Here is a 26,378-nt window from a genome sequence, read left to right as displayed (position 1 = left end):
TGAATCTTATAAACTTCCTGTGTTCCAGAAAAATGTGACTATGAAGGTAGGCTTCCGTTAAATCCAGAGAAGTCAGAAACACCCCTGGGGCCACCGCTGCAATAACTGAGTGGACTGTCTCTATGTGGAAGCACAGTAGTTTCAGAATTGCATTGACCATTTTGAGATCCAAAACAGGTCTCCAATCCTATGAAGTATATGGAGTATTTGCCCAAGCTTGATTCTTCGGCTGGAATGAGCTTTATAGTTTGAATTCTATCAGACATTGTACTGTTGCCAGTACTTTGACCTTTTTCTCCAGCCTTCCTGCCAGAAAGGTCACAAATAAATTGAGGAAAGGATGTGCAAATTCAAGCTTGTAACCTTCTCAAAGGATATCGAGCACCTAGGCAGTTCATTGTGATTTGTATCCAGGCTTCCACATAGTTTACCAGCCTTCTCTTTATCAGTGGGAGGGAGGTCTCTGCCCTGGCATCATTGTGCCTTTTTGGCGGTTAATGCTGGATGAGAGCCAGAGGACTGTAGTCATTGGGCACCAGCAAACCTCTGTTGAGATCCTTGATAGATTCTCTGGTTCAACACGCCACCTGTGAATTGCCTAAAACACCATGTGCCTCCAAAATTAGATCACCCCATTACACTAGGAGGGGTTGTTGTCTGCTGTTTGGTAAGGATTTCAGTTGACAATTCGCCATGAGATCGTCCAAGCCCTTACTAAATAACATCTGCTCTTGGAAGGGCATCTTACTAAGCAGACTTGGATGCCGAATATCCCGCCCATTGTCTATCCAGAGCATTCTATGGGACGAGATGGAATAAGCAAAAACTTTGCTCATAACTCTAATAACCTCATATAGTGCATCAGCTATATAATCCCCCCCTGGCCTGAATAAGCTGGGGGGAGGGTCACCATTCATTGGGGTCTCATCTGCAACCTGGTATGGCAGGCACAGGCCACAAACAAGGCCACTGTTACTGCCTTAATACCTAAGGCCAATGCATTAACCTTTCTTTTCAGAATCGAGTCCATTCTGCAATCCTATGCATCCCTCAAGACTACTTGTCTCTTGTTTGGAAGTGAGGTGCATTTAGTTACCTGGGCTACTAGAGAATCTACTTTCGGCTGTGCAAACAACTGCTGACATTCCTGAGCCATAGGATACAGTCTTGTCATGGTCTTGGCCACATTTTAAGGACCTTTCAAGAGCATCCCAGTGCTCTGTGACTAATACATTAATGTCAGGATACCAGGGAAAAGATGTGGCTGAGACTTCACATTGCTCTGGGTGCAGAGGCATCAGCTCTACCAGTGAGGGGGGAGGGAGTGTAAGTGCTTTGAAAATGAGACCCTTTACCTTAGACACCACCAAGTTCAATTTTTGGGACAACGTTTGCAGTGGCGTACCTAGGGTATGTGGCACCCGGGGCCCATCATTTTTTTACACCCCCCCCCCCCATGTAAAAATTTTTTTTTTTTTTTTTTTGCAATAACCATGAAATGGAATAAATGGTCAGAATAGAAACAGGCAGTGAAAATGTTCTTTTATTGAACCTCATATATGTAACCATTATTCCAAACATAACAAAACATAAATTATGTCTAAATTGTCATGACATTAGAAGTACATATGGAGTAGTTGCAGGCAGTGGCGTACTTAGGGTATGTGGCACCCAGGGCCCATCATTTTTTGACACCCCCCCCATCTATATGAAAAATATGATTTTTAGTACCAATCTACATATCGCACCACAAGAGTGTACCTAGGAAAAGGCTGCATCTTAAACACTGCAGTGAGCACTAGAACACCAACACATACATTGTAAAACTAAACAAGCCAGATCCCGCACAGTCAATTGGTCCTGTAGTCAATGCCAACTGAAAACTATGTCTTTTTCATACACACAGAACAGAGATACACCCTCGCCCAAAATGGAATAATCACAAACTAAAAATAGAAATATGTAGACAAAAGTTAAACTGATCCGCCAAGAAACCAGACCCTGGATACAATGCAACACCACAAAAAACAGTAACACATGTCCTCTAATACAGTGCAAAATATAAAGACAGTAGATGTACATTTGAAAAAACTGATACATAACAATCACCACTTTATAAATTAACAAATAAAAATAAAACAAATAATGAGATATAAAAAAATACAATTTTATTGGACTAATCCCCGTAAGCTCGGTCCCCATCCCCGCAAACCACCTGATTCCATCCACACAAGCCTTGAATTGTTTATATTAAAGTATAAAAAGAAACAATATTCTGTACAATTGTCAATTTATAAATCAGCGTCTTCTCCCCACTCTCTTCCCCATTTCCCTTCAGCATCCTCAGCCCACTCTCTCTCCACTTTCCTTCAGCGCACGCACATAAAAACAAGCAAGTAATTTTATATCATTTTCATTCTATTCATTCATAGAAATTAAAGTCTAGATAATGCCAGTCACATAACAAAACATGATTTTACAAAAATAATTCCCTGCAGTCAAGCCTGCAAGGATTATTAGATGTCTTTCAGCAGTTCCCCTCCCTCCCTCCCCCTTACCTTTGTGGCCAAGTCAAAATGATCTACCAACAATAAAATTTTAAAAACACAAAGCACGCTGTACGCAGAGAAAATGTTAATTATCATTTATATTCCGCGGGTTTTCAAAGAGGTCAAGGCAGATGACTTTATGCAATGTCACCTCAGTAACAACTATACAAAAATAGACAAATATTCCCCCTCCCTTTTTACTAAACTGCGATAGCGGTTTTTAGCGTAGGGAGCTGCGCTGAATGCCCCACGCTGCTCTCGACACTCATAGGCTCCCTGCGCTAAAAAACTCTATTGCGGTTTAGTAAAAGGGGGCCATAGTGCAAAATATAGACAGCAGATATAAATTTTCAAAACGGACACATTTTGATCACTAAGTTGAAAATAAAATCATTTTTCCTACTTTTTTGTCTGGTGATTTCATGAGTCTCTGGTCCTTCTTCTGATCCTTCTTCTTTCTCTCTCCCCCTGGCTCCCCTCTTTATTTCTGCCTTTCTTTCTCTCTCCTCCTGGCCCCCCTCTTTCTTTCTGCCTTTCTTTCTCTCCCCCTTGACCCCCCTCTTTATTTCTGCCTTTCTTTCTCTCCCCTTGGTCCCCCTCTTTCTTTCTGCCTTTCTTTCTCTCTCCCCCTGGCCCTCCTCTTTCTTTCTGCCTTTCTTTCTCTCCCCCTTGACCCCCTCTTTATTTCTGCCTTTCTTTCTCTCCCCTTGGTCCCCCCCTTTATTTCTGCCTTTCTTTCTCTCCCCTTGGTCCCCCTCTTTCTTTCTGCCTTTCTTTCTCTCTCCCCCTGGCCCCCCTCTTTATTTTTTCATTTCTTTCTCTCTCCCCCTAGCCTGCACAAAGCCATCGTGCCGATTTCTCCACTTCCACGATTCTTTCCCTACCCTCACCCCCAAGCCAGCAGCCGATTTCTCCCTGCTCCTTCCCCGATGTCCTGATGTCCTGAACTTCATCGGGCAGCAGCAGCAGCATTCACAATTCACTGATGTTGCCCGCTTCAGGCCTTCCTCTCTGTCGGGTCCTGTCTTCATGAAAACTGGAAGTAGGCAGGACCCGGCAGAGAACAAGGCCTGAAGCCGGCAACAGCAGCGAATTGTAAACGCTGCTGCTGCCCGAAGAAGGTAATGGAGCACCGAGGCAGTCCGCTTCTCCACCCTCCCAGCCGAACCCCCGCTGACCCTCCTATCTCCCCCCCCCCCGTGAACCTTTCCGACCTTCCCAGCGAGAGCAGCAAACCTCCTTCGCGGCTTTCTCCTCCCTCTGCCGCGTTACTGATGACGTCATCAGTGATGCGGCAGAGGGAGGATAAAGCCGACGCTACTGGAGGGAGGTTTGCTGCTTTCGCTGGGAGGGTCAGAAAGGTTCACTTGGGGGGGGGGAGAGAGATAGGATGGTCAGCGGGGTTTCGGCTGGGAGGGGGGAGAAGCGGTCTGCCTTGGTGCTCCAAGGCCTGGCGCCATTACCTTTTTCGATAATGGCGCCGATGCTGCTTTCGCTGGGAGGGTAGGAGCGCGATAGGGACCGGGCCAGCTGTGCACCCCCCCCTAAGGCGGCACCCGGGATGGACCTCCCCCTCGCCCCCCTTGGTACGCTACTGCCCTGGGGAAACAGCCTGCAACAAGATCGCGCGATGCCAGAGATTTTTGCCTGCTTCGGCTGTTTCCTCCGCCGCGGTCCCGTCCCTCCTCTGACATCAGAGGAGGGGCAGGACCGTGGCGGAGGAAACAGTCGAAGCAGGCAAAGATCTCTGGCATCGCGATCTTGCTGCAGGCTGTTTCCAGACGCGACACCCGGCGCAGGGGGGGTAACTGGACCGAACCGGGAGCACCCCCTCAGGGCTTGGTACCCGGGGCGGACCGCCCCCCCGCCCCCCCCTTGGTACGCCACTGAACGTTTGGGTATTTCCTGATGTCTCTAAGTAAATTCAGGATAGAAGAAAGGCATTTCTGTTATTACATCAGGAAATACAGCACATAAGTTGGCAGTTCTTTCTACATTTTCCTGTCATGTGTATTGTTAAATTTAGAGGTCAAACTTTTACTTTTTGGAACCCAAAACAATTAAGTTTATTTCTGGATTCTAAAAAGGATTTACCGGTATCTACTTGAAATGATGGCTGATCAAGATTTCTTTGTTACAGACATGGTTATATTAATGTGATTCGATCTTTTTACCTGAATACCTCACTTACTTAGTTTTCTTTGTTTGATTGAGTACTGTCTTCTTCCCTTTTCTGGGATCTACCCATGTACATTGGGGGCTTGATGGTTGATCTTATTTTCATCTTTTAATTGTATTTATACATTTTTAGTTTCAGTTTGCTACTGGAATGTATCGCCTATATCTGGACTAGAGGGTAAGATGTCGAATTATGCAATAATGATGTCTGTGGCAGGTGCTAAATTTCAGAATGCCCTGCTTGGTACTCTGCGATTTTGTGCTGGGAGGATTAATTTCAAGAAAATGTTGAAAATGCAACTATTCATTAATGCCTTTCTCTGGTAATTTTATTTCCTTATTTTCACCCTCTATACCCCTTCCTATTGCATCTCTCATTTGTATTCCTCTCTCATATCCCCTTTTGGTCACCTCCTTCTGTGCTTCCAGTCCCTCTCTTTTGTCGTTTAGCCCTATTCAGTCTCTGATTACTCCCTTTTACTACTTCCTCAGCTCTATATCTACCTTTACTCATCTCTTTGCGAATACTGCCCTTCCATAGCCTCTTAAGAAATAGTTCCATCATGCCCCAAATCTCCCCTCTTTCTTTCCCCTTGCATTACATTTTCACTGTCCTCCATCTCTGTTCCTTCTCCTCTCCAGCCACCCATAATTCAGTATGTCACCTCTCCTTTCCCCTTCCTTTCCCTGCAGTCCAGCATCCTCCCCAGCCCTTCTCCCTTTTCCTTTACTTTCATGTCCCCTCTCTCAGTCCAAAATCTCTTCTATCTCCCTCATAGTCCAGCATCTTCCCTTCTCTCTTATTTCTTTCCCTGCTTTAGCCTTGCATCTGCTATTCCTCTCAACCACTGTGGTTCAGCATTGTTTCTTATTGCCTTTTCCCCTCCACACCCCCTGCAGTCCAGCATCTCCCATTCTCTTTCCCTTTCTTTTTGTCCAGCATCTCCCTATCTCCTCACTCTTCTATTCTACCCCTATGATCCAGCATCTACTGTATCTCTGTCTCCTCTTTCTCTCCTCACCTCCCGGTCTATAATACCATCTCCTCTCTCTTTTCCTCTACCCCTGTGATTCAGCATCTCTGTCTCTTCTCATATTTTGCTGTTATAATGATATTTTCATTTATGCATACTTTACATAGATTGCAATCTAAAAATCAGATTTTGATTACACAAGGAAGGCATCTTTAAGCCCTCCCCCCAATAGAATTGCAAAATCATGCCATCTGGCAAGACAGGTTATAAAATACAGGCACTTAATCATAAACTCGAGAATTTGATTATAAATGATAACAATCATTCTTCTATATAATGTTGATTCCAAGAAAAACAGTCCCTGGGGTGCTTTGTTTTTCACTCTATGCCTGTGTTTTAGCAAGAGATGTGATAACAGCCCAAAAATTAAGCTTACTTTTAAGCCTGTCTTACTTGGCAGGTGGACAGGTTAGAATTTCTATATCTTTGATGTAACTATACCCTCATTGTATTGTGTGAAAGTGAACATTCTTTCCCTACAATAAACCTGTGTTTACTTATTGGCTGAAAGCTCATTTTCCCAGGGTATTCCATTAAGACGAAACTTTTGATTGCAGGGATTCTAGGCAGAATGGTTCTGTACGGTCTAAGGATGAAGGACTATTGTTCCAGTGACCAGATAGGGAAAAATCCCTGTAGAGATCTCAGTCCTGGTATTGATTTGAAATGGAATTCCAAAATGGAATATGAAAAACCTGCTAGACCGAAACAAAAAGCTTGAATGTTTACAATGGCATCACTTAATGTACCTTAATGTATATGTAGACACTTCTACCTTGCCCATAATCACTTCATCACTGTAATCACTGTGGAGCAAGACTTACCTTGATGATTTGACAGTTCTAGCTTTGCCCTGTGTTATGCATCAACTCTAGTACCCTCAGTAGCTCTAGGAGCACTGCCCCTTGTGAGGTTGTGCTGCAGGTGTCAGCAGTCACCATCAGGCTGACTGGCTGCCTTAGTCTGCTCTATGCCTGCATCTTCCTCTCAGAGGCTGTCTTCTGTTGGATTTGCATAATTTCAATTCAGCTCTACTTTGACTGCAATAAAACTTTAATACTTAGTAAAAATAATTGTAAGCTGACAATGACGAAAGTGTAAGAATTATAGCCAGAATATACATACACTAGTTTTTTTTTAGCCCATTACATTAACGGGTGCTAGCAGCCCTTCTTCCTTACTTTTTTCTCCTCCCTGTACAGCAACACCCTCCTTCTCTGCTCCCACTGTCTAGCAGTAGGCCTTTCCCCTTATTTTTACTTCCCCCTGTCCAGCAGCACCTCCTCCCTGCTCCCCCTGTCCAGCAGTAGCGCTTCTCCCTAATTTTTACCTCTCCCCTGTTCAACAGCACCCCTTCCCTTCTTCCCCTGTCCAACAGTAGCCATTATCCCTTCCTTTTACCTTTTACCTTCCCCCTGTCCAGCAGCACTATTTGTTCCAGCGGTCTCTCCCTATCATCGGGCCCTCTCTTCCTCTTCCCGTTGCCGGGGTGCCTGTAGTGGCGCCTTATGTGGAGCTATGTCCAACACTCACATTATCTCCCTGTCCTCCTGCTCCAGAGTGCTTGATTTCCCCCCCAACGGACATTAGAGTTGATTGCGCGACTGCATGCGGCGGTCCTTCACTTCCTGTTTGTCTCCGTGGGCAGCGTGGTGTGTTTTTTTTGGTTGAGGCCGGCTTCCAACTGCCGCGTGTACCGCACGCTGCAAACAGCTGCACACGCTGCAAATAAAATACGGCTATGGAGGCACACATCACGGTGGCTGGGATCGTGGCATTGTAAGTGTGCATGCGTGCTTAGGGTTTTATTATAAAGGATAGAATTATAATCAGATGTTAGGTTTATGCAATTGAAGCTTTGGAAAGATAAAAGACTGTAAAAATTTCAAACCCCTGACGAAGCAAGAAATAGTGAAACGGCAGAGCTCCCATCAGGTGAAAGCTAAGTATTAAAAGTTTTATTGCAGTCAAAGTAGAGCTGAATTAAAATTATGCATAACGCCCGCAGTGAGTTTTGCGTGAACTAGTGATATTCATACCCCAGTAGAAACACCAGAAAGTTATGGGTGTTTGAAGTTCACTATCTCATTAAAAAGTGATATCAGAGTAACTGGTTTCATTTTACTTGTTTCATTTTTTTTTTTTTTTTTAAATATACGTGTGTACATAAAAAAAAAAATGAAACAAGTAAAATGAAACCAGTTACTGTGATACCAAATTTAAATGAGATAGTGAACTTCAAACACCCATAACTTTCTGGTGTTTCTACTGGGGTATGAATATCACTAGTTCACGCAAAACCCACTGCGGGCGTTATGCATAATTTCAATTCAGCTCTACTTTGACTGCAATAATATAGATTTTTTACATAATATAGATTTTTGACATATCGGTTTTGTAAGGTACCAGTGTTTTACTTATTACCAAAAATACACAAGAGTCTGGTTGATGTGCCTGAACACCCAATAGTATTGGCAAGGGGAAGAGCATGTAAATTTGTGGACTGACATTTAAGATTCTGCCTACAGAATGTGAGATCTTTGGTGAAGGACGCTACCCAATTTTTGGAGATGCTTCAACAGTGGGAATACAAACTTGGAGATGCTACTTTTCTTGTGACTCTGGATGTTTCATCATTGTATACCTCTATCCCACAGAGGGAGGCATTGTAGGTGTTGCAAGACCATTTGGATCAACTTTCTCGTCCGCATGTTCTACCTACTTGATTTTTAGCTATGACTCAAAATTGTTTCTTGTTTGAAAAATTATTTTATCAACAATGTTTGGCGGTTGCAATGGGGGCGTCATTTGCCCCTACAATGGTTAACATCTTTATGGGAAATTTTGAAAATTAGTGAATTTATGCCTTAGAATTCTCTGAACATATGCTTTGCTGGGTCTTCTTCTTTGATGATATTTGCTCTTGGTGATGCTTCAGCGATTTCATACTGTATGTGAATGAGTGCCATCCTGAAATATGATTTGAGGTTCAATATGACACAGTAACTATATCTTTTTTTTGGATTTGCAGATATGGAAAAGTGAGGGTCATTTTAGGACGACAGTGTTCTCTAAGAAAACGGACCTATTGTCTTTTTCGAATATGCATCCTTATTGCATAAAAATGAATATTCCCTTTGTGCAGTTCCTGAGATATCGCTGTATTTGTGATACTGATAGACAGTATAAAGATAAGTTTAAAGAACTTCAGCAGTGATTTATTGATAGAGGATATCCAGGGAATATGGTGAAGAAGGCCTATAAAAGGGCATGATATAATCCAAGAGAGGAATTATTAAAATATAAAAAAATGAACTCAGATGGATAGGATCATACCATTTGTGTTCAAGTATACCAGATTATCAGCACAAATCCAGTGGGCTGTACGTCCGTGTCTGTCATTGCTGAAAGTCCATATGGGTCTGAAAGATCTTTTTTTTTTCTTTTAATTCTTTATTAATTTTCAAAACTACAACAGTGCAGCACAACCAATGCAACTCTTAGTAATACAATAAAAGCACATTCATCTTTCTCATGTTCATAATCATCCTTTTTTCCCCCTACCCACCCAAACAATTATCATTTCGTATAACACAAACATATATTATCATAAATAGCCTATCTATTCTGAATAATGATATCTTCACACCCATCCCAATTATAAATATTCAAAAATCAATTTATGACATAAAGAATTTCTCTCCTCCCCCTGCCCTGGATATGTATCATAGTAAAGAACAAACTGATTCACAGTCTACAAACAATTACAATGAGATCTTTGAGTGATTTTTTTCATATGAACATAATCAAAATCTTACTGATTTACTGTGCCCCAACATGTTGCCTGAGATATCTGCTGATGATGAGCATAAGGATTGGGGACACTTTAAGTGTGGGCAATATGCGATGTGTTCTATGATGGAAGAACACATGTGAGTATGAGCATCCTATTTTGCATAACAAGTATAAATTGAGGAGCCATACTACTTGCAGGTCGAGTGGAGTGATATATTTGGTGTGGTGTTCCTGTCTGGCCTTGTATGTGGGACAGACTTCATGTCCATTGAAGACTAGATTGTTGGAGCATCGTTTATGTTTGAATACCCAGAGGATGGAAGAACCATTGATTTCTTACTGTGTACTGATGCACCATGATTTTGTAACTTTAAATCAGAGGCCTGAGGGCCGCATGTGGCCCAGTGAAGTATTTTGTGTGGCCCCGGTTGAGGGCAATGCAGTGTTTTCCTCAGCTGCCCTTAGGTGTTTACTATCTTGCCGGCTCCCTCCTCTGTCTTGCTGCAGCGTTGTGCGGCCCCAGAAACATTTTTTCGGCCAATGCGGCCCAGGGAAGCCAAAAGGTTGGACACCCCTGCTTTAAATGTATAGTGTTGGAATTATGCCAATGCTCAGTCCGGAGAGGAGACTGGTGTCAATATTTATGGCAGTGGGAGCAGTTCTGTAAGCCTGGAAGTTTTAAATGGAAGAATAGAATGTGCAACTTTTTTTTTTTTAGAATGTAAAGTTTCATTTTTGTGAACTGTGTAATTTTTTTTCTGGCTGGTATGCATATTAGATTTTAAGAATATGACTCCAATTTTGGATCATGATTGTAAAAGGAAAATTTGCAGTTTTGAATGAACACTAGTGTCACGAGTTGTGTGGTTCTCTGACTGGTGGTGTCTTATTGAGAAGAGAAAAACTTGGTTAACAGAACCTGTAGAGACACCGTAGCCCTTTCAGGACCAAGGGACATATTTGTCCCATAACTTTAAAATCCTATAAATTTTGATTGGGATAGTCTACAGTTCTAAATTTGATATGTACGGATTCCATATGATACTGCCTTTATGTAAACAAACTGGTTCCGACATTCATTCATTAGCGTCGTTGCCAGATTGACGAGAAGATTCACTTGCCACACTGTCCATAAGCCAGAAGTGTGATTTTTTAAATAAAAATAATGATATTTCACAAAAAAAAATCAATTTTTTGGCATCTGCAAGCCCTTTTTACCATAAAAATGTCGTCAAAACCACAAAAATTGGCCTACGATCCTTATGGTCCTGAAAGGGTTAAGCTGGAAGTCCCTTTGATTGGATATTTATTCTACAAAATAATTAGGGCAAGTTTGGTACAAGGGAGGAGTTTCTGTTATGAGGAAGTCAGATTCCCTGGTATTGGTGAACCTTAATAGCATGAAAATTTTAGGAAGCAGTGCAGTGTGGAAGAAATAGTGTATCCCTGATGCAGCCAGGAGGCAAAACAGGAGGTCCCTGTTGGATTTTGTACTGTAACATTGGACTGTGGAGGTTCCTGAGCTGGAAGTAGAACTTTTAAGGAAGAAACACAACCTAGATTACAGATAAGTACTCTGATATTATAGTATGGAATTTGTGCCTGCTGAATGTAAGAAGCTTCAAGTTTTGAATTGTAAAAGTATAGACTGTTAAACTGAACTTTGTGCCTGCTAATTGAAAGCAGCCTTAAAATTCTGTTCAGAAATTTCAAGATTTGGAGTAAAAAAGAATAGACTGTTATCAATTGAATTTTGAGTCTGTTAATTGACAGAACTCTAATAGACTGTTCTGGCCATGTTTTTGGACTCACTGATTAAGTGAACTTGTTAAAGCTTTGAACAGACATTGAAAAGTGATCTGCAAGCAAAATTGAATAATACAGGGTTCAGAACAGAACTTTGTAATACAGGGGAGTTTTCTATGACCTATGAAGCTGAACTGAGGTCTCTTTCTCCTCTATATTAATTTTTGTATCGTGAATGAGAGGCTTGAAAGTTATAAAAGGGATATGCATTAGTGGGTTGAGATTATAGAAACATTTGAATTGTGATTCAGTGAATCCCCCAGCTCTATAACCATGCTTTTTTTTTTTTTTTTGTATACTTTATGCTTGATGAAGTTTGATTTGTTGATCAGGCAGCCTGCTCAATCAGTCAAATTGCATCAAGCAAAAAGTACCCCCTCTCAAAAAAAAAAAAATTCCAACAAAAACAGGCATCTTGGGCTGGGGATCTACCCAACCTTCTGAAAGCTCTGAAAGTACAGATCTGAATTTGATTGGATGAGTAGCTCCTGTCTGCTCAGCCAATGCCTCCAGGGCCTTCAGGGGTTTGGGTGAATCCCCTGAAGACCCTGACCTCACACCACTGGATTTTATCGTGTGCTAAGCAGGGCTGTAGAGTCGGAGTCAAAGACAATTTTGGGTAGTGGAGTCGGAGTCGTGGGTACCAGAAACTGAGGAATCGGAGTCGAAGGATTTATCTACCAACTCCACAGCCCTGCTAGAGCTGTGGAGTCGGAGTCGAGGAGTCGGAAAAAATTTTGGGTACCTGTAGTCGGGAGTCGTGGCTACCAGAACTGAGGAGTCGGAGTCGAAGGATTTATCTACTGATTCCCCAGCCCTGGTGCTAAGCCCAGATTTAACCCAGCACTTTTGGGGGGTCAGCAAAAATGGAAGAGTGGAACAGTTGATCTGGATGATAAGATCTTTAATAGACATCTAAGCACAATTCCAAATCTTCACAATGTATAAAATAGTCCATCAAAAGCATGAATGTAACATGAAACAAGGTCATGCGCTAATGTCAGCGCACATTATGTGTTTTAACTAGTTAGTGACAACCAAAAGGTTGACCTGTAGAATCCACAGAAGGAGCGAAAAGTCCAAAACAAAAAGGCTGTGGAGGCCGATGTTGCTGATGTAGACTTTTAATGGTATCCAAAGAGACAAATTCCATCCACATCTTAATAATGATGAAGAGGACACAACTTGGAATGCCTCTTGTATGAGGAAAGACTAAAAGAGTTAGGGCTCTTCATCTTGGAATAACAGATAATATAATCCAATAACAGATAATATAGTAAAATTGAAAGATGTGCACTGAGAATAGCCCCCAGATGTCTTTCTTCTGTCTATTTCCATTCTCCATACAAACCACTACTACTGCTACTACTATTTATCACTTTTATAGCGCTGAAAGGCATACGCAGTGCTGTACAATTTGATAGTTAATAGACGGTACCTGCTTGGACAAGTTTACAGTCTAACTTGGACAGACAGACATGACATTAAGGGTTGGGGATGTAGGCTCTATGGACCTCAAGCCTCGGGTTACTATATGGTAGAGAATGACATGGGGACAGATTTTTTCCCCGTCCCTACAGGAACTCATTTTCCTGTCCCTGCTGCTTTCCTGCAAACTCTGTCCTCATCTGCACAAGCCTCAAACACTTTAAAATCATGTGTTTGTGGCTTGTGCAGTTAAGGCAGAGCTTGCAGGAATGGGACAGGGACAGCGACAAAACTTGTGGGGATGGGACAAGAAAATTGAGTTCCTGAGGGGATGGGGAAAAATTTGTTCCCATGTCATTCTCTACTATATGGCTCCAGAAAAAGGAAGATGATTTAATTACATCTGGGTTTTACTTCCGTTGCTTTCAATGGAAGTAAAACCTAGATGTCTCAATCCGTCCTCCTTTTTCCTTTGAGAACAATGGAAGTAAAACCCGGATGTAATTAGATTATCCTCCTTTTTCTGGAGCCATATGGTAACAGCCTTTCTAAACTCCTCTGTTTCTCTCCTCTACCTGTTCTCTGAATTGCAGGGTCAGCACTGATTAGGTAACTGCACCTGAACTCCTCCTTTCAGCTGGTACAGATGCACTTTAATTACACTAGGAAGCAATTTTTTTTTGTTGTTGTTGTTGTTCCTGGGTAATAAGTGTTCTTTCTTAATTGCCTATGTCGCAAAAGTAAAGAAAATGGCTATCATTCTTTCAAACTTTGCTTTTGTGACCAGGACATAAGAACATAAGAAATGCCTCTGCTGGGTCAGACCCGAGGTCCATCGTGCCCAGCAGTCCGCTCACGCGGTGGCCCAACAGGTCCAGGACCTGTGCAGTAATCTTCTATCTATACCCCTCTGTCCCCATTTCCAGTAGGAATTTGCCCAATCCTTTCTTGAACCCCAGTACCGTACTCTGCCTTATAACGTCCTCTGGAAGCGCATTCCAGGTGTCCACCACACGTTGGGTGAAGAAGAACTTCCTAGCATTTGTTTTGAATCTGTCCCCTTTCAACTTTTCCGAATGCCCTCTTGTTCTCTTATTTTTCGAAAGTTCGAAGAATCTGTCCCTCTCTACTCTCTCTATGCCCTTCATGATCTTGTAAGTCTCTATCATATCCCCTCTAAGTCTCCTCTTCTCCAGGGAAAAGAGACCCAGCTTCTCCAATCTCTCAGAATATGACAGGTTTTCCATACCTATTATCAGACGTGTTGCTCTCCTTTGAACCCTCTCGACTAATGCCATATCCTTCTTAAGATACGGCGACCAATATTGGACGCAGTACTCCAAATGCGTCATTAATATTTTGAAATTTATCTATTCTGCAGAACATTCCAGGTTAATTCCAAGCTGAGTAAACTTAGGGGCCCTTTTACTAAGATGCGGTAGGGTATTGCCACATTGCCATGAGCTCCCTATACTCACTCCCCCAGAGAGAGAGCAGCTGTCTTCAGAAGAGAGCAGCAATTCAGAGAGTGAGGGGACGTTGTAGATCCAGTGTACATTATCAGTGGTGCAGCTGATGGGAGAAACCCATACTGTCCAATCCAAAAAATCCTCAATGACTTGACCAAAGATCTTGGTTTCACCAAATCCAGTGCTAAGCTTTTGACATCTAGGCTCAAGCAGAGGAACTTGTTGGATGAAAGTGTGCAAGTCACAGATCAGAGGAAGTATCACCAAGTTTTTTTTTTCTCCCATTAAGATGGGACCAGTCTGTTTTAGGCAATTGAAATCACCTGTAACCCGAAAGAGTGGTGTCTCTTAATTTACAGCTCATCCAGAAGCATCAAAGCCATGCTGCTCCTTAACAGCATCAAGTGTCCGTCTCTTTCACTGGCTCAATCAGTGCACCTCAATGAGGATTACAACAGCATCAAATCCTTACTAGGCACTTTGAAGTATGATAAGTTTAGCTGGGGGTCATTGGAGTCTTTAGAATGGTGACATTCCTAATGGGTCTCCAAGATGCTTTTGGGACAGCAGGAACACAAAGGGAAACAGCGTCAAATGGGAACCCTGATGGATTGCTGATGCTACCACTGCACATCAAATCGGGCCTTATGAAAAAATTTGTGTGAGTTCTAGATCACAGTTCTTCAACCGCCGGTCCGCGGACCGGTGCCGGTCCGCTGAAAATTCCTGCCGGTCCGCGCAGGGCCGGCGAGATGGACGCTGTTAAATTTCCTGCCCTGGTGGTGTTCGGGGAAATCTTCTGTTCCTCCCAGCCTCGGGCAATCAAGACAGGCTGCTGACGTTGGGCATTCCCTCTGAGTCTCGCCTATGCGGAAACAGGAAGTTGAAACAAAATAGGCGGGACTCAGAGAGGGAAGGTCCCGACGTCAGCAGCCTGTCTTGATCGCGGCCCCTGCCGAGTCGCCGAAGAGGGCCGCGGGGAAGCGGCAAGTAGAAGGGAGATGGTCAGCGTGCGCGGTGGGGAGCAGCGTGTGGATTGGGGCCATCAGCAGCGTCTGTGCTGAGAGTCTGCCCACGTGCAGGATGCAGCGGATAGGGGCCTCCGGCTCGTCTTGGGCAGCAGGGCCTGCGATGCAAAGCTGTTTTTGCCGGCTTGGGAGGGGGGGTCGCGAATGTGCAGGGACCCTTCAACAGTGGCTGTCTCCTCTCCTAGCAGTTTTGTACTTACCAGGGCAGTGATTCACTTTGGCAACTTCCCCTTCCTCAGAGGCAGCAACGACCCAAGGCTGCCTAAGGAAATCACTGCTGCAGGCAAGTACTGAGAGCTGCTGGAAGGAGAGGAAGCCACTGTTGGAGGCTGGGAAGCTGATGGATAAAGGGAGAGCTACTACTGGACCTGGAGGGAGGTAGAAGGAGAGATGCTGCTGGGAGGGGAAGAGGGAAAGGGATGGGAAGAGAGCTACTGTTGGATAGGAGGGAAGGGAGAAGGTAAAAAGGAAGGAAACAGCTGGCAGGGAGATTAGAGGAGGGAAAGGGGAGAGACAAGAATGAGAAAGTAGAGAGAGATTGATGCTGGAAAGGGGGTCAGCAGAGAAATGAGAGAGGGATAAATATGCTATATCTGGTGTAGGAGAGATAAAAATGAAGAAAGCAGTGAAGCTAGAATGAATGATGTAAAAAGGAGAGAGGAGGCACAGGCTGGATGGAAAGGAGAAAGGGGCATCGAAAGAAGTCAGATACATATGGAAGGAGGAGAGGCCAGACAGTGGATGGAACGGGCAGACGCTGGAAGGAAGAGTGGAAAGAAGATGAAAGCAGAGACCACAAAAGGTAGAAAAAAATAATTGTATTTCTATTTTGTCATTACAATATATCAGATTTGAAATATATATCCTGCTAGAGACATAACTGGGGACTGCAAAGCCTAACACTATTCCTATCATGTGTGACTGCAGTATTCTGTTATGATATTTCTGTGTAGCATTCTGTAATAATTGGCTTGTTCAGTTTTCTTGATAGTAGAGGGGATATATGTGAAGGGGAGGGGAGACAGGGGTTTTGTTGGTCCTTGCTCTGAATATTTATATTTATAAAATGACAATTGTACAGAATATTGTTTCTTTTTATACTTTAATAAAATACGTTTAATATAAAATCATAACTGAGGCTTGTGCAGATGGGATCAGATGGTTTGCGGGGACCGAGCTTGCGGAGACGGGGCGAAAATGTGTTTTTTATTTCGGTCTTAGTAGTTTGCCGGTCCACAAAATAATTATTTTATTTCTGCCGGTCCACGGGTGTAAAAAGGTTGAAGAACTCTGTTCTAGATAAGTAGTAGGCAGCCTTCAAGTACCTTCATGGCATCTTCCCTAATCTGTCTTGAGACAAAGGTCAATGCTGGTGTTTTCATCAGACCACAGATAAAGAAGATCCTTGAGTGCAAGGAATTTCCCAAGAAGCTAACTAGTAAGGAAAAAGACTTTCGAAACAGCTTTGTCACAGTGGTTTGGGGCTTCCTAGGCAATCACAAAGCCAAAAACTATTTGGAGTTGGTCGAGAATCTGGTGAAGAATTACAGTAAAATGGACTGTAGAATGTCTCTGAAAGTTCATGTTTTTGATGCTCATCTTGAGACATTCAAGGAGAACATGGGAGCATACTCAGAGGAGCAAGGTGAGTGCTTCCACCAGGAAAAACTGGACTTCAAACGCTGCTACCAAGCACAATACAGAATAATGAGTACATGATGGGATACTACATCTGGAGGCTGATTTGTGAAAATGACCTAAAATATAATTGCAAATCTCAAAAAACTACTCACTTCTAAATCTTCTGTGGCCATCTTTATATAATTTCAATATAAATACATGTTAGTTGTGATTTATATGTTGCTTTTTATGACTTTATAAGAATGAAAAGATGAAAATTTCAAATTTTTTACATTTTAAATTTGACTGTTCTGGTCACAAAAGCAAAGTTTTATGGAAATAACATACATTTTCAGGCGTGAGCAATTAGGAAATTACACTTACTACCCAGGAACATAAATCATGTTACATAGTGTTATCAGAACTAGACACAGCCTCCTCTGCCTCCTGAGGTTCTGATTCCCTTTGGACATGGGATCCAGTACAGATCCTTCCTTCCTTCCTTGCTCCTTTTCCTGTAACTGGCCCCCCAGGGCACAGGCAAACTGGGGCTGTGCCATCCCATAGGCTGCAATTCTAGGTGCAGAGAGACAACATTGCAAACTCCATCTCTTTTTCTTTGGAGCTTCATGCTTCCTGGAACTAAACAGCTGCTGTTCCTCCAATGGCCAACTAACAGTACTACCTTCTCTGGAAAGAGACAAGATATACCCTGCTACCTCTCACTCCTCTTCACCAAGGCTGTGGAGTTGGAGCCGTGGAGTCCGAGTTGGAGTCGGAAGCAATAGTGAAAATGTACCGACTCCAACTCTGACTCCGACTCCTAATAGAGTTAAATTGTACGTCATGCAGATATTATAATGCTTAAATTTCTTATTTCACCGATTAACCCATGTTTTTCAAGATATGTTTTACTTTTAGAATATATTTTGATATCAAGTTCTTTGATTACAAAATGTAATATATTTTATGATATTTATATTGGTGATTGTGGCACCTAGAGAATGACACAGGGACAAAATTTGTCCCCGTCCCTGTGAACTCTGTCCCTGCCTCCATGAACTCTGCCTAATCCCATCCACACAAGCCTTGAATAGTTATGATTTTATATTGCAATCATTTTACTAAAGTATAAAAAAACCCCAATATTCTGTACAACTGTCATTTTATAAATTACATTTAGAACAAGGATCAACAAAACCCCTCTCTCCCTCCCCTGCCCCCTCACAAATTTCCCCTCCACTATCGAGATAACTGAACAATCAAAATTACTACAAAATGCTGCATAGCAAAATTATGCTAACAGAATACCTTGGTCACACATGCGAACACAAATAGCAAATCCATAATAACTGATCAAAAATCATAAACCAAAATCCTAAGAAGCCAAACCTTGCATGTAGTACAACACCTTTATAGATATTTTATTTATTTAATTTAGTATTTATATACCACTTATAACCTAAGTGGTGTACATTCAGGGACTCAAGCATTTTCCCTATCTGTCCTGGCAGGCTTACACTTTAGCTAATGTACCTGGGGCAATGGGGGGATTAAGTGACTTGCCCAGGGTCACAAGGAGCAGTGTGGGATTTGAGCCCACAACCTCAGGGTGCCGAGGCTGTGACTCTAACCACTGCACCACACCCCCCCTATATAAATAAAGGAGTCAGAGTGGAAATACAATAATAAAGAGGTCAGAATCTGAGTTGAAGGTTTTATGTACCAACTCCACAGCCCTGCTCCCCACCACCCACCAGTTCTCTACAGCAGTGGTTCCCAAACCTGTCCTGGGGGACCCCAGCCAGTCAGGTTTTCAAGATATCCCTAATGAATATGCATGAGAGAAATTTGCATACCTGTCACTTCCATTATATGCAAATCTCTCTCATGCATATTCATTAGGGATATCTTGAAAACCTGACTGGCTGGGGGTCCCCCAGGACAGGTTTGGGAACCACTGCTCTACAGCTTCACATAGAGCAGGGGTGTCAAAGTCCCTCCTCGAGGGCCACAATCCAGTCGGGTTTTCAGGATTTCCCCAATGAATATGCATGAGATCTATTTGCATGCACTGCTTTCATTGTAGGCTAATAGATCTCATGCATATTCATTGGGGAAATCTTGAAAACCCGACTGGATTGCGGCCCTCGAGGAGGGACTTTGACACCCCTGACATAGACCCATTGACCGTGGGCTGGACTGTACCATTTATGACCATTGCTATGGAGTTAGTGCTTTAACAGCGATTCAGTCCTTCCTGCTCTCACATGGTACATTCACAGACCCTAGTGTAGGGAAATGGGAGCACAGTGTAAGATTATACAAATGTATCAAATTAGTCCAGGAAAAATATTTATCTATAACTTGTTTGTTGACCTTTATTTCTTTGTTTAATTATGAAACTGAAATGCTTCCTTAAGGAGCTGTTTCTTCAGACTTGGCAGTACTCACCTTATTTAATACTGCTGTTTTTACAGGTCTTCAGCAAACCACAGTAATTATGAAGAGGATATTATAATTTGGTAGGTTTTCTTCTCATTGGTCACAGATGTGGTGTGTAAATAAGCAAAGCTGATAGAAAGCTTTTGGTTCCATCCACATTCTGTTCATAGATTGTTTATCATTAAATGCATGGGATTTTTTTTGTTTTTTTTTAAGGTTTCCTATAAGAAAGGGGCAATAAATATGGTGTGTGTGTGTGTAGTTTCCCACTCTCAGCTTGATCTCCGAGCCCTGGTTTTTCTCCATTTTGCAAGATAAATGCAGTCACGGGAACCTTTAGTTTTGTACGGTCTGCTGATGCCTTGTGCTCAAATTGCATAGTGGAACTGATCAAAGAGAGCTTCAGGTGTGTGTGTGTGTGGTGGGGGGGGGGGGGGAGCAGTATTTGAGAAGGAGATGAGTGCTGTGGAAGGGATTGGGAGAGAGAGGGTCAGGATGAGAGAATTGCAGTGTATGTGTGGAGGCAAGAAGTAGGTGGAAAGGGGTTAAATAAGGCAGAAATATATGAACTGAACCATTTCCCCACAAGTTCCAACACTGGATAATGCAATCAGATACTCCTGGGGGATTACTGTGCCATGCAGAATTAGCACAGATTTTGCCTCCTGTGCAAAACTCAGCTTTTGTCATGCAGAATTTGGTACAAGGCATAGGCATTGCTATGTGGGGGCGGGGGGGGGAGCATGGGGGTGTTCCACCACCAAAAAACGTTTTGCTTCCCCTTTAGTACCCACAAATCAGCACTCTTGCCCCACCAGTCCGTACCTCCCTCTATCCCCCTACTTTCCTCTTGGTCTAGCGCTGGCCTCCTGCTTCTCTCTATCCCATTTTTCATTTTCACATTTCTTAGGATTTTATATACCGCCTATCAAGGTTATCTAAGCGGTTTTTACAATCAGGTACTCAAGCATTTTCCCTCTCTGTCCCGGTGGGCTCACAATCTATCTAACGCACCTGGGGCTATGGAGGACTGAATGACTTGCCCAGGGTCACAAGGAGCAGCGTGGGATTTGAACCCACAACCCCAGGGTGCTGAGGCTGTAGATCCAACCACTGCACCACACACATCCCCACTTTCTCCCCCCCCCCCCATTGGCTCTACTAATTTGCAGTGTTTACTGGCACTGCAGGCTGCAATTACAACAGGCACTCTTTGACCAGCCCTGGGGTTCTCCCCTCTGTCGCAGCTTTCCCTCTGCAGCTACATGGGAAGTACGCAGCAGAGGGAAAGCTTCAGGGCTGCTGGCTGGATCCTCATGTAATTGCGGTCTTCAGTATCTGACCACCACAAATTAGTAGGTTTGGCAGGGGGGGAGGGGGAGACAGAGCAGTAGGAAGCCAGCATTGGACCCAGAGAAGAGGGGATAGAGGGAGGTGGCTGGATCCACAGGAGAGAAGGGGGAGGAGCAAAGAAGAATGAGGTAGAGAGGAGTTGCACAGTTTAGCAGAACCAGTGCTGAAGTTTAAACAGATCCCATGTACTCGGCTAACTACAATAGCAGTCATCAGGCATACCAGCCAGTGGCATAGTGAGGGGAAACTGGTACCCGGGCAGCGGGAAGATGGCACATGGCATCTTCCCCCTGCGATGGGGAGGTCTTTTGAATGCACTCCACTCCCTTATTACCTCTTAAATTTTTCTGTTCTCCACTGGCAGTGAGTAGGATCTCATACTTGCTGCTTGTGCCAGTTGGAGCCTTTCTTCTGCTGTAATTTCCTGGTCCCACAAACAGGAAGTTATAATAGAAGGAGGGCTCAGGTTGGCATGAGGAGCAGGTAGGAGTCTCTACTCAATGCTGGCAAAGAGCAGAAGAGGTACTGGGGGGGAGGGGGATGTCTATATCGTCGAGGGGGAGGACAGACGCCAGGCTGCTGTGCTGCTGCTAGGTGGGTGTCTATTAGTGCTGCCCGATTCACAATTCAAATCGATTCACCGATTCGGTTCGAATCGATTCGAAAACAAAAAAAATTGGCCTCCCGATTTGCGACTGACCATCTCCTTGCCTCCTAAAGTAGGATCAGCAGTGCTGTCTCTTGCTGGCCAGCTGCTGCCGCTCCTGTTTTAGAGGGCGAGTGGGGAGTGTCAGTCAGGAAGTGCTTCTGTCCGGCTTCCCCCCCTAGCCTCCCGGCATCAATTTACCTCATTTCAGCAGCCTGGATAAGATCGCTAGTGCTAGCGATCTTTGCAAGCTGCCATTGGGTCTTCCGAGCTGCCTTCTCTCTGCCGCGGTCCTGCCCCTCCTCTGACATCAGACCGCGGCAGAGAGAAGGCAGCTCGGAAGACCCGATGGCAGCTTGCAAAGTTCGCTAGCACTAGCGATCTTATCCAGGCTGCTGAAATGAGGTAAATTGATGCCAAGAGGCTAGGGGAACATGCAGGCCTTCTTACGGGTGGGGGTGGGGGAGGGATTGTACAGGCCTTCCGGGGAGGGTGCATCCTTCGGGGGGAGGGGTTGTACAGGCCTTCAGGGGGGATAGGCAGGCCTTGGGTGCAGGCCTTCAGGGGGGGACAGGCAGGCCTTCAGGGGTGGGGTGCAGGCAGGCCTTCAGGGGTGGGGTGCAGGCCTTCAGCGGGGACAGACAGGTCTTGGGTGCAGGCCTTCAGGGGGGACAGGCTGGCCTTGGGTGCAGGGCGTCAGGGGGGACAGGCAGGCCTTCAGGGGTGGGGTGTAGGCCTTCGGGGGGGAACAAACCTTCAGGGGAATAAGCCCTGGTGTAGAAGTACACGGAGGGAGGGAGGGAGGGAAGGGGAGTTCAAAGAAACGTGCATATACCGGACTTTGGTGGGAAGAAATAATGGGTCTAAAAATAGAGGAAAGGGAGAGAAATGATGGGCAATGGGATTTAGGGAGGGAAGGAACAGAAAGGAAGAGAAGTTGGACACAAGGGATGGTGTGTAGGTGGGATAGAGATACTGGATAGGAGGGTAGTTGGGAAAAGAAAGGGAGAGATGGTGGACCCTGGGGTGGTGGGGAAGGAGGGAAAGATGCTGGATGAAAGGGTAGTTAAGAAAAGGTGGATCTGTGGATGGAGATGAAAAAAAGGAAAGATACCAGACCTCCGGGGGGAGGGAAGGGAAATGGAAGGGGAGGACAGAGATGACAGATGGATGGTTAGCACGGAGAAAGAAGAAAGAAGGAGACCCTGGCAAGCAAGTTATCAGAAGACAACCAGAGCCTGGGACCAACAAGATTTGAATAATGACCAGACAACAAAAAGTAGAAAAACTAATTTTATTTTCTATTTTGTGATTACAATATGTCAGATTTGAAATGTGTATCCTGCCAGAGCTGGTGTTAGACCGCAAATGTGAGCTAGGATTTAACAGAGAGAGGAAAAATCTTTTTTTTTTTTGTTTACATCACAGCACCAGTGTGGTTAGAGAAGGCAAAGGGGGTGAAGAGGCTATAAAAGGGGTGAAGAGGTTATAAAATAAACCCACCAGGATGTTTTTAAAAAAAAACACCAATTGGGCAAGAAAATCGAATTGAAAAATCGATTCAATAGGCTGAATCGAATCAAATTTTTTTCCTGAATCGGGCAGTACTGGTGTCTATGGCAAGATGGCACCTTGGATAAGCACTTATCCTTACTATGCTGCTGATGCTGAGGTGGGGTGTGTGAGTCTGAGTTCCCATGGAATAGGATAAAATAATGCATCTAATCCAAAGGAGGGGGGCACAGAAGGAAAACACCATGAAGTTCCCATGAGCTGCTATTTGAAGAGAAGAGCCTATAGAATGGTGGCCTGAGCTACAAGAATCTACTTCCTTACAAGGCTGGAAGCCATAGCAAAGAGTTAAGTTAAATTACTGCAACTACGTACTGTACTTTATTTAAGAACTGTGTAATGGAAATGCTCTGTGGGACTTTTTATCTATATGGGTTAAAAGGGAAGTGGGAGGAGGTCTTAGTTTTTTGGGCAAAGCTTGAAGACTGCTCATTGGCTTTAGATGGAAGGAAGAATTTCATGGACATTGTAATAACTTTTGGCTAGGGCAGCCAGGGAGCACAGCAGGAAAGAAATTGGATTCTGAGAAACAGAAGTACCTGGGAAAGAGATGGGAAGAATATACCTTCCTTGCCCATTGGCTGAGTAGTACCTGTGCTACCTCTCGTATTCGTTGAAGACTAATTTTGAAGAACTCTATTGAAAGATTTATTCTACTGAAATCTGCTCTTAGGATTATTATGGTAAACCTTTTTGTTTTGAGGACTACCAGTAAGGCCAGACTCTTTTTAGAGAGACCTGCTTGAAACTGTCATTAGCAGATATTAAGCCTAGTTATCATTGCAGTGTGCACCTTGGATCATTATCAGTGCTGTTTGCATCACTGGCAGTTATCACTCCTGTATGCACCTTGGGCAATTATTGGTACTATTTACACTGTTAGTAATTATTACTGATGTGTTCCTTTTATCTGGATAGTTCTGCATAAATAATTTGACTGTGGATTAATTTAGTCATTGATTGTGTATGTTGGATTCTGCATAAATAATTTGACTGTGGATTAATTTAGTCATTGATTGTGTATGTTGGATTCTGCAGGCAAGGATATCTGCATGGTTATTCCAGTGGAGGGGTTTTGCTCTACGGTACTTCCCCTTTGCCAGGATGTGAGACTACATGTAAAGGTGACAAGAATGGAAATGACTTGCTCAGCTTCCCTGGTTCTCAACCCACCGCTCTAACCACTAGGCCACATCACTCAAATAATGTGTTTGGATAGTCCTCGTAGCTCATTTACAAACTATTATTGTTGCCACACTGGAGGGGGTGAAGTGTGGCGGCCTGGGAGGCAGCACATAAATGAAACTCCTGGGGGAAGGAGAGGCTGGGAAAGAATGAATGTGATTGAGTCATGGGATGGGGATGTTGGGAATTGACCTAAGAAGTACAAAGGGAGAGGTCCATGGTAGGGATTCACAAATGTATGCTTTCCTGGGGCTCAATATAGTGTTGTGGCCCTTCATTTTATTTATTTTTTGCAAATGTCATGACTTGGGTCCTGAAGGTAAGCCTTTTTCCTTGATGGAGTACCTCCGTTAGGGTTCATGGGAATGCAATAGGACTCAGCCTTAGATTCGAGTACTATGCTTCGTTTGACAGTCTGATTGACGAGGGATCTTGTTCCTAAGTCTTCTATTTATATTCTGCATCTGTTCTGTCAGTCTAGCCTCGAGCACTACCCTATGCATTAACTGTTGCAAGAGAGGTTTAAGCTTTATGCACCAAAATATCAAACCATCCTTTTGTTTCACATACAGTTAGGATTCTTTGCAGGCCGTGACATCCTTTACTGGATGGCTTAAGAAGACTTATCTTGTTGACATAAAGGATATTTAGCTGCAGACCAGCTGTATAACTTTAAATTGATACATTTTCCATTTAAAGTTGTAGGATGCTTTTTATGCAGTCCAACTTGTCCTGTTAGCTTTCCTAATAATGGCAGTGATTGCGCTTCCTGGATAACTCCCAGCTTCACTTTACTCCACTCTCAGACTGTCCTGGCACTACTAGAGATTGGTGTGGCACTCAGAGCATTTAACATGGATAGTGGTGGATGGGTATAAGTGGATGAAGAACTGTGTGTGATCTTTCCTATATATTCCTTTCATTTATGTTTTATTAGTAGTAGTATTGTAAGCCACTTGGGTCCTTGGATGGTAAAAGCATGATATTAAATTAATTAAAATAATAGTAAATAATAAAAATATTCGGCATCACAGTCCAGTTAAGTGCTGCTCAATATCTGTCGGCCAGCTAGTGTGATTTAACTAGATAAGTGCTCCTCCGGCCCAGTTAATAAGAATAATAATAGCTTTATTTATATCCTGTCATTTCAGTTCAAGATAGTTTACAACAAGAGAGACTGCATGAATGCAGCTAAGTTACATCATGAGTATGAAGTAGGAGGAAACAGACAGGCGTGTAACATAGTTATATATAACAGGAGCATGCAAGAAGACGTAGAGGAAAAACGATTAAGGAAGTTAAACAAATTTGTCAAATAAATGGGTTTTCAGTGATCTTCTGAATGGTTAGTAAGTCACTTAGGGCTAGATTCACTAACCCTCCTATCTGTGTGCGATTGGAGGCAGGCCAACCGATTCGCCAACCATCTGCATGCAAATGGGGGCGATCGGAGGCACGCCCCCAACTGACTGCACGGATTGCTAAAGCCCTGACAGTAGTGACAGGAGAAACAGCCTCCTGTCACTACTGTAAGGGCTTCTGCTGGCTTTTTAAAATTGGGCAGATATTTTGTGTGTTCTACACACGCAAAATATCAGCCCGATTTAAAAAAAAAAATTAGATCCCCCCCTCCCTCTCCCAAAAATTGACCCGAAGTGAGGGTCCCACACCAGACTGGTTCACTGCACCAACGACTGGCCCACCCCTAGCTGGACCTGCCGGCCTCCCTCTCCATACCTTGAAAATAGTTGGGAGCAGGAGGAGTGCACGGTCCCTCCTACTCCTTAGTCCTCATTCATCGCATCTTTTGGAGCAGGAGGAAGCGCAAAGTCCTCCTGCTGCTCTCCAATGCCGTTATGCAATACGGGCTTTAGGCCACTCCCAGGTGTGTCATGTGATGCACAGGGAGGGGCCTAAGGCACTGATTGGCTGAGGCGCCTCGGGCTCCTCCCTTGGGAGGGGCCTGGGGCACCTCCACCAATCAGGGACTTCCTCAGGGAGGAGTCTAAGGAAGTCCCTGATTGACCATAAACATTGATGCAATGGGGCGGGGCCTAAGGCCAACATTAGCAGTGCGTCATCCAGCAGAGGCAGGAGGACTTTTCGGTTCCTCCTGCTCCCCAAAGACTTCACAGGAGGCCTAAGGAGCAGGAGGGACCGAGCACCCCTCCTGCTCCCAACTTTTAGGTACAGAGGGAAGTGTCAGGCTGGGCCTGACCAGGAGTGGGCTGGGCCAGTCGGGTGGTGGGAGGCCTACAGAGCAGGAGGGA

General features: G+C 43.9%; 1 protein-coding gene across 5 annotated transcripts in view; it reads left to right on the top strand.

Annotated features, from left to right (window-relative positions):
* COBL (cordon-bleu WH2 repeat protein) overlaps positions 1–26,378 on the top strand; it is a 398,758-nt gene that overhangs the window by 45,678 nt on the left and 326,702 nt on the right. The window contains exon 2 of one of the 5 annotated variants that reach the window (XM_033930507.1): positions 19,388–19,432. The exons of the other annotated variants lie outside the window; for them this stretch is intronic. Within the exon in view, the coding sequence (XP_033786398.1) occupies positions 19,388–19,432 (45 nt within the window). The remainder of the gene's footprint in view (positions 1–19,387; positions 19,433–26,378) is intronic. 5 annotated transcript variants of the gene reach the window in all.

The sequence above is a fragment of the Geotrypetes seraphini genome, chromosome 2 (genome assembly GCF_902459505.1).
Source record: "Geotrypetes seraphini chromosome 2, aGeoSer1.1, whole genome shotgun sequence".
NCBI classification, from domain to species: Eukaryota; Metazoa; Chordata; class Amphibia; order Gymnophiona; family Dermophiidae; genus Geotrypetes; species Geotrypetes seraphini.
This window is presented reverse-complemented; position numbering and strand designations above follow the sequence as displayed.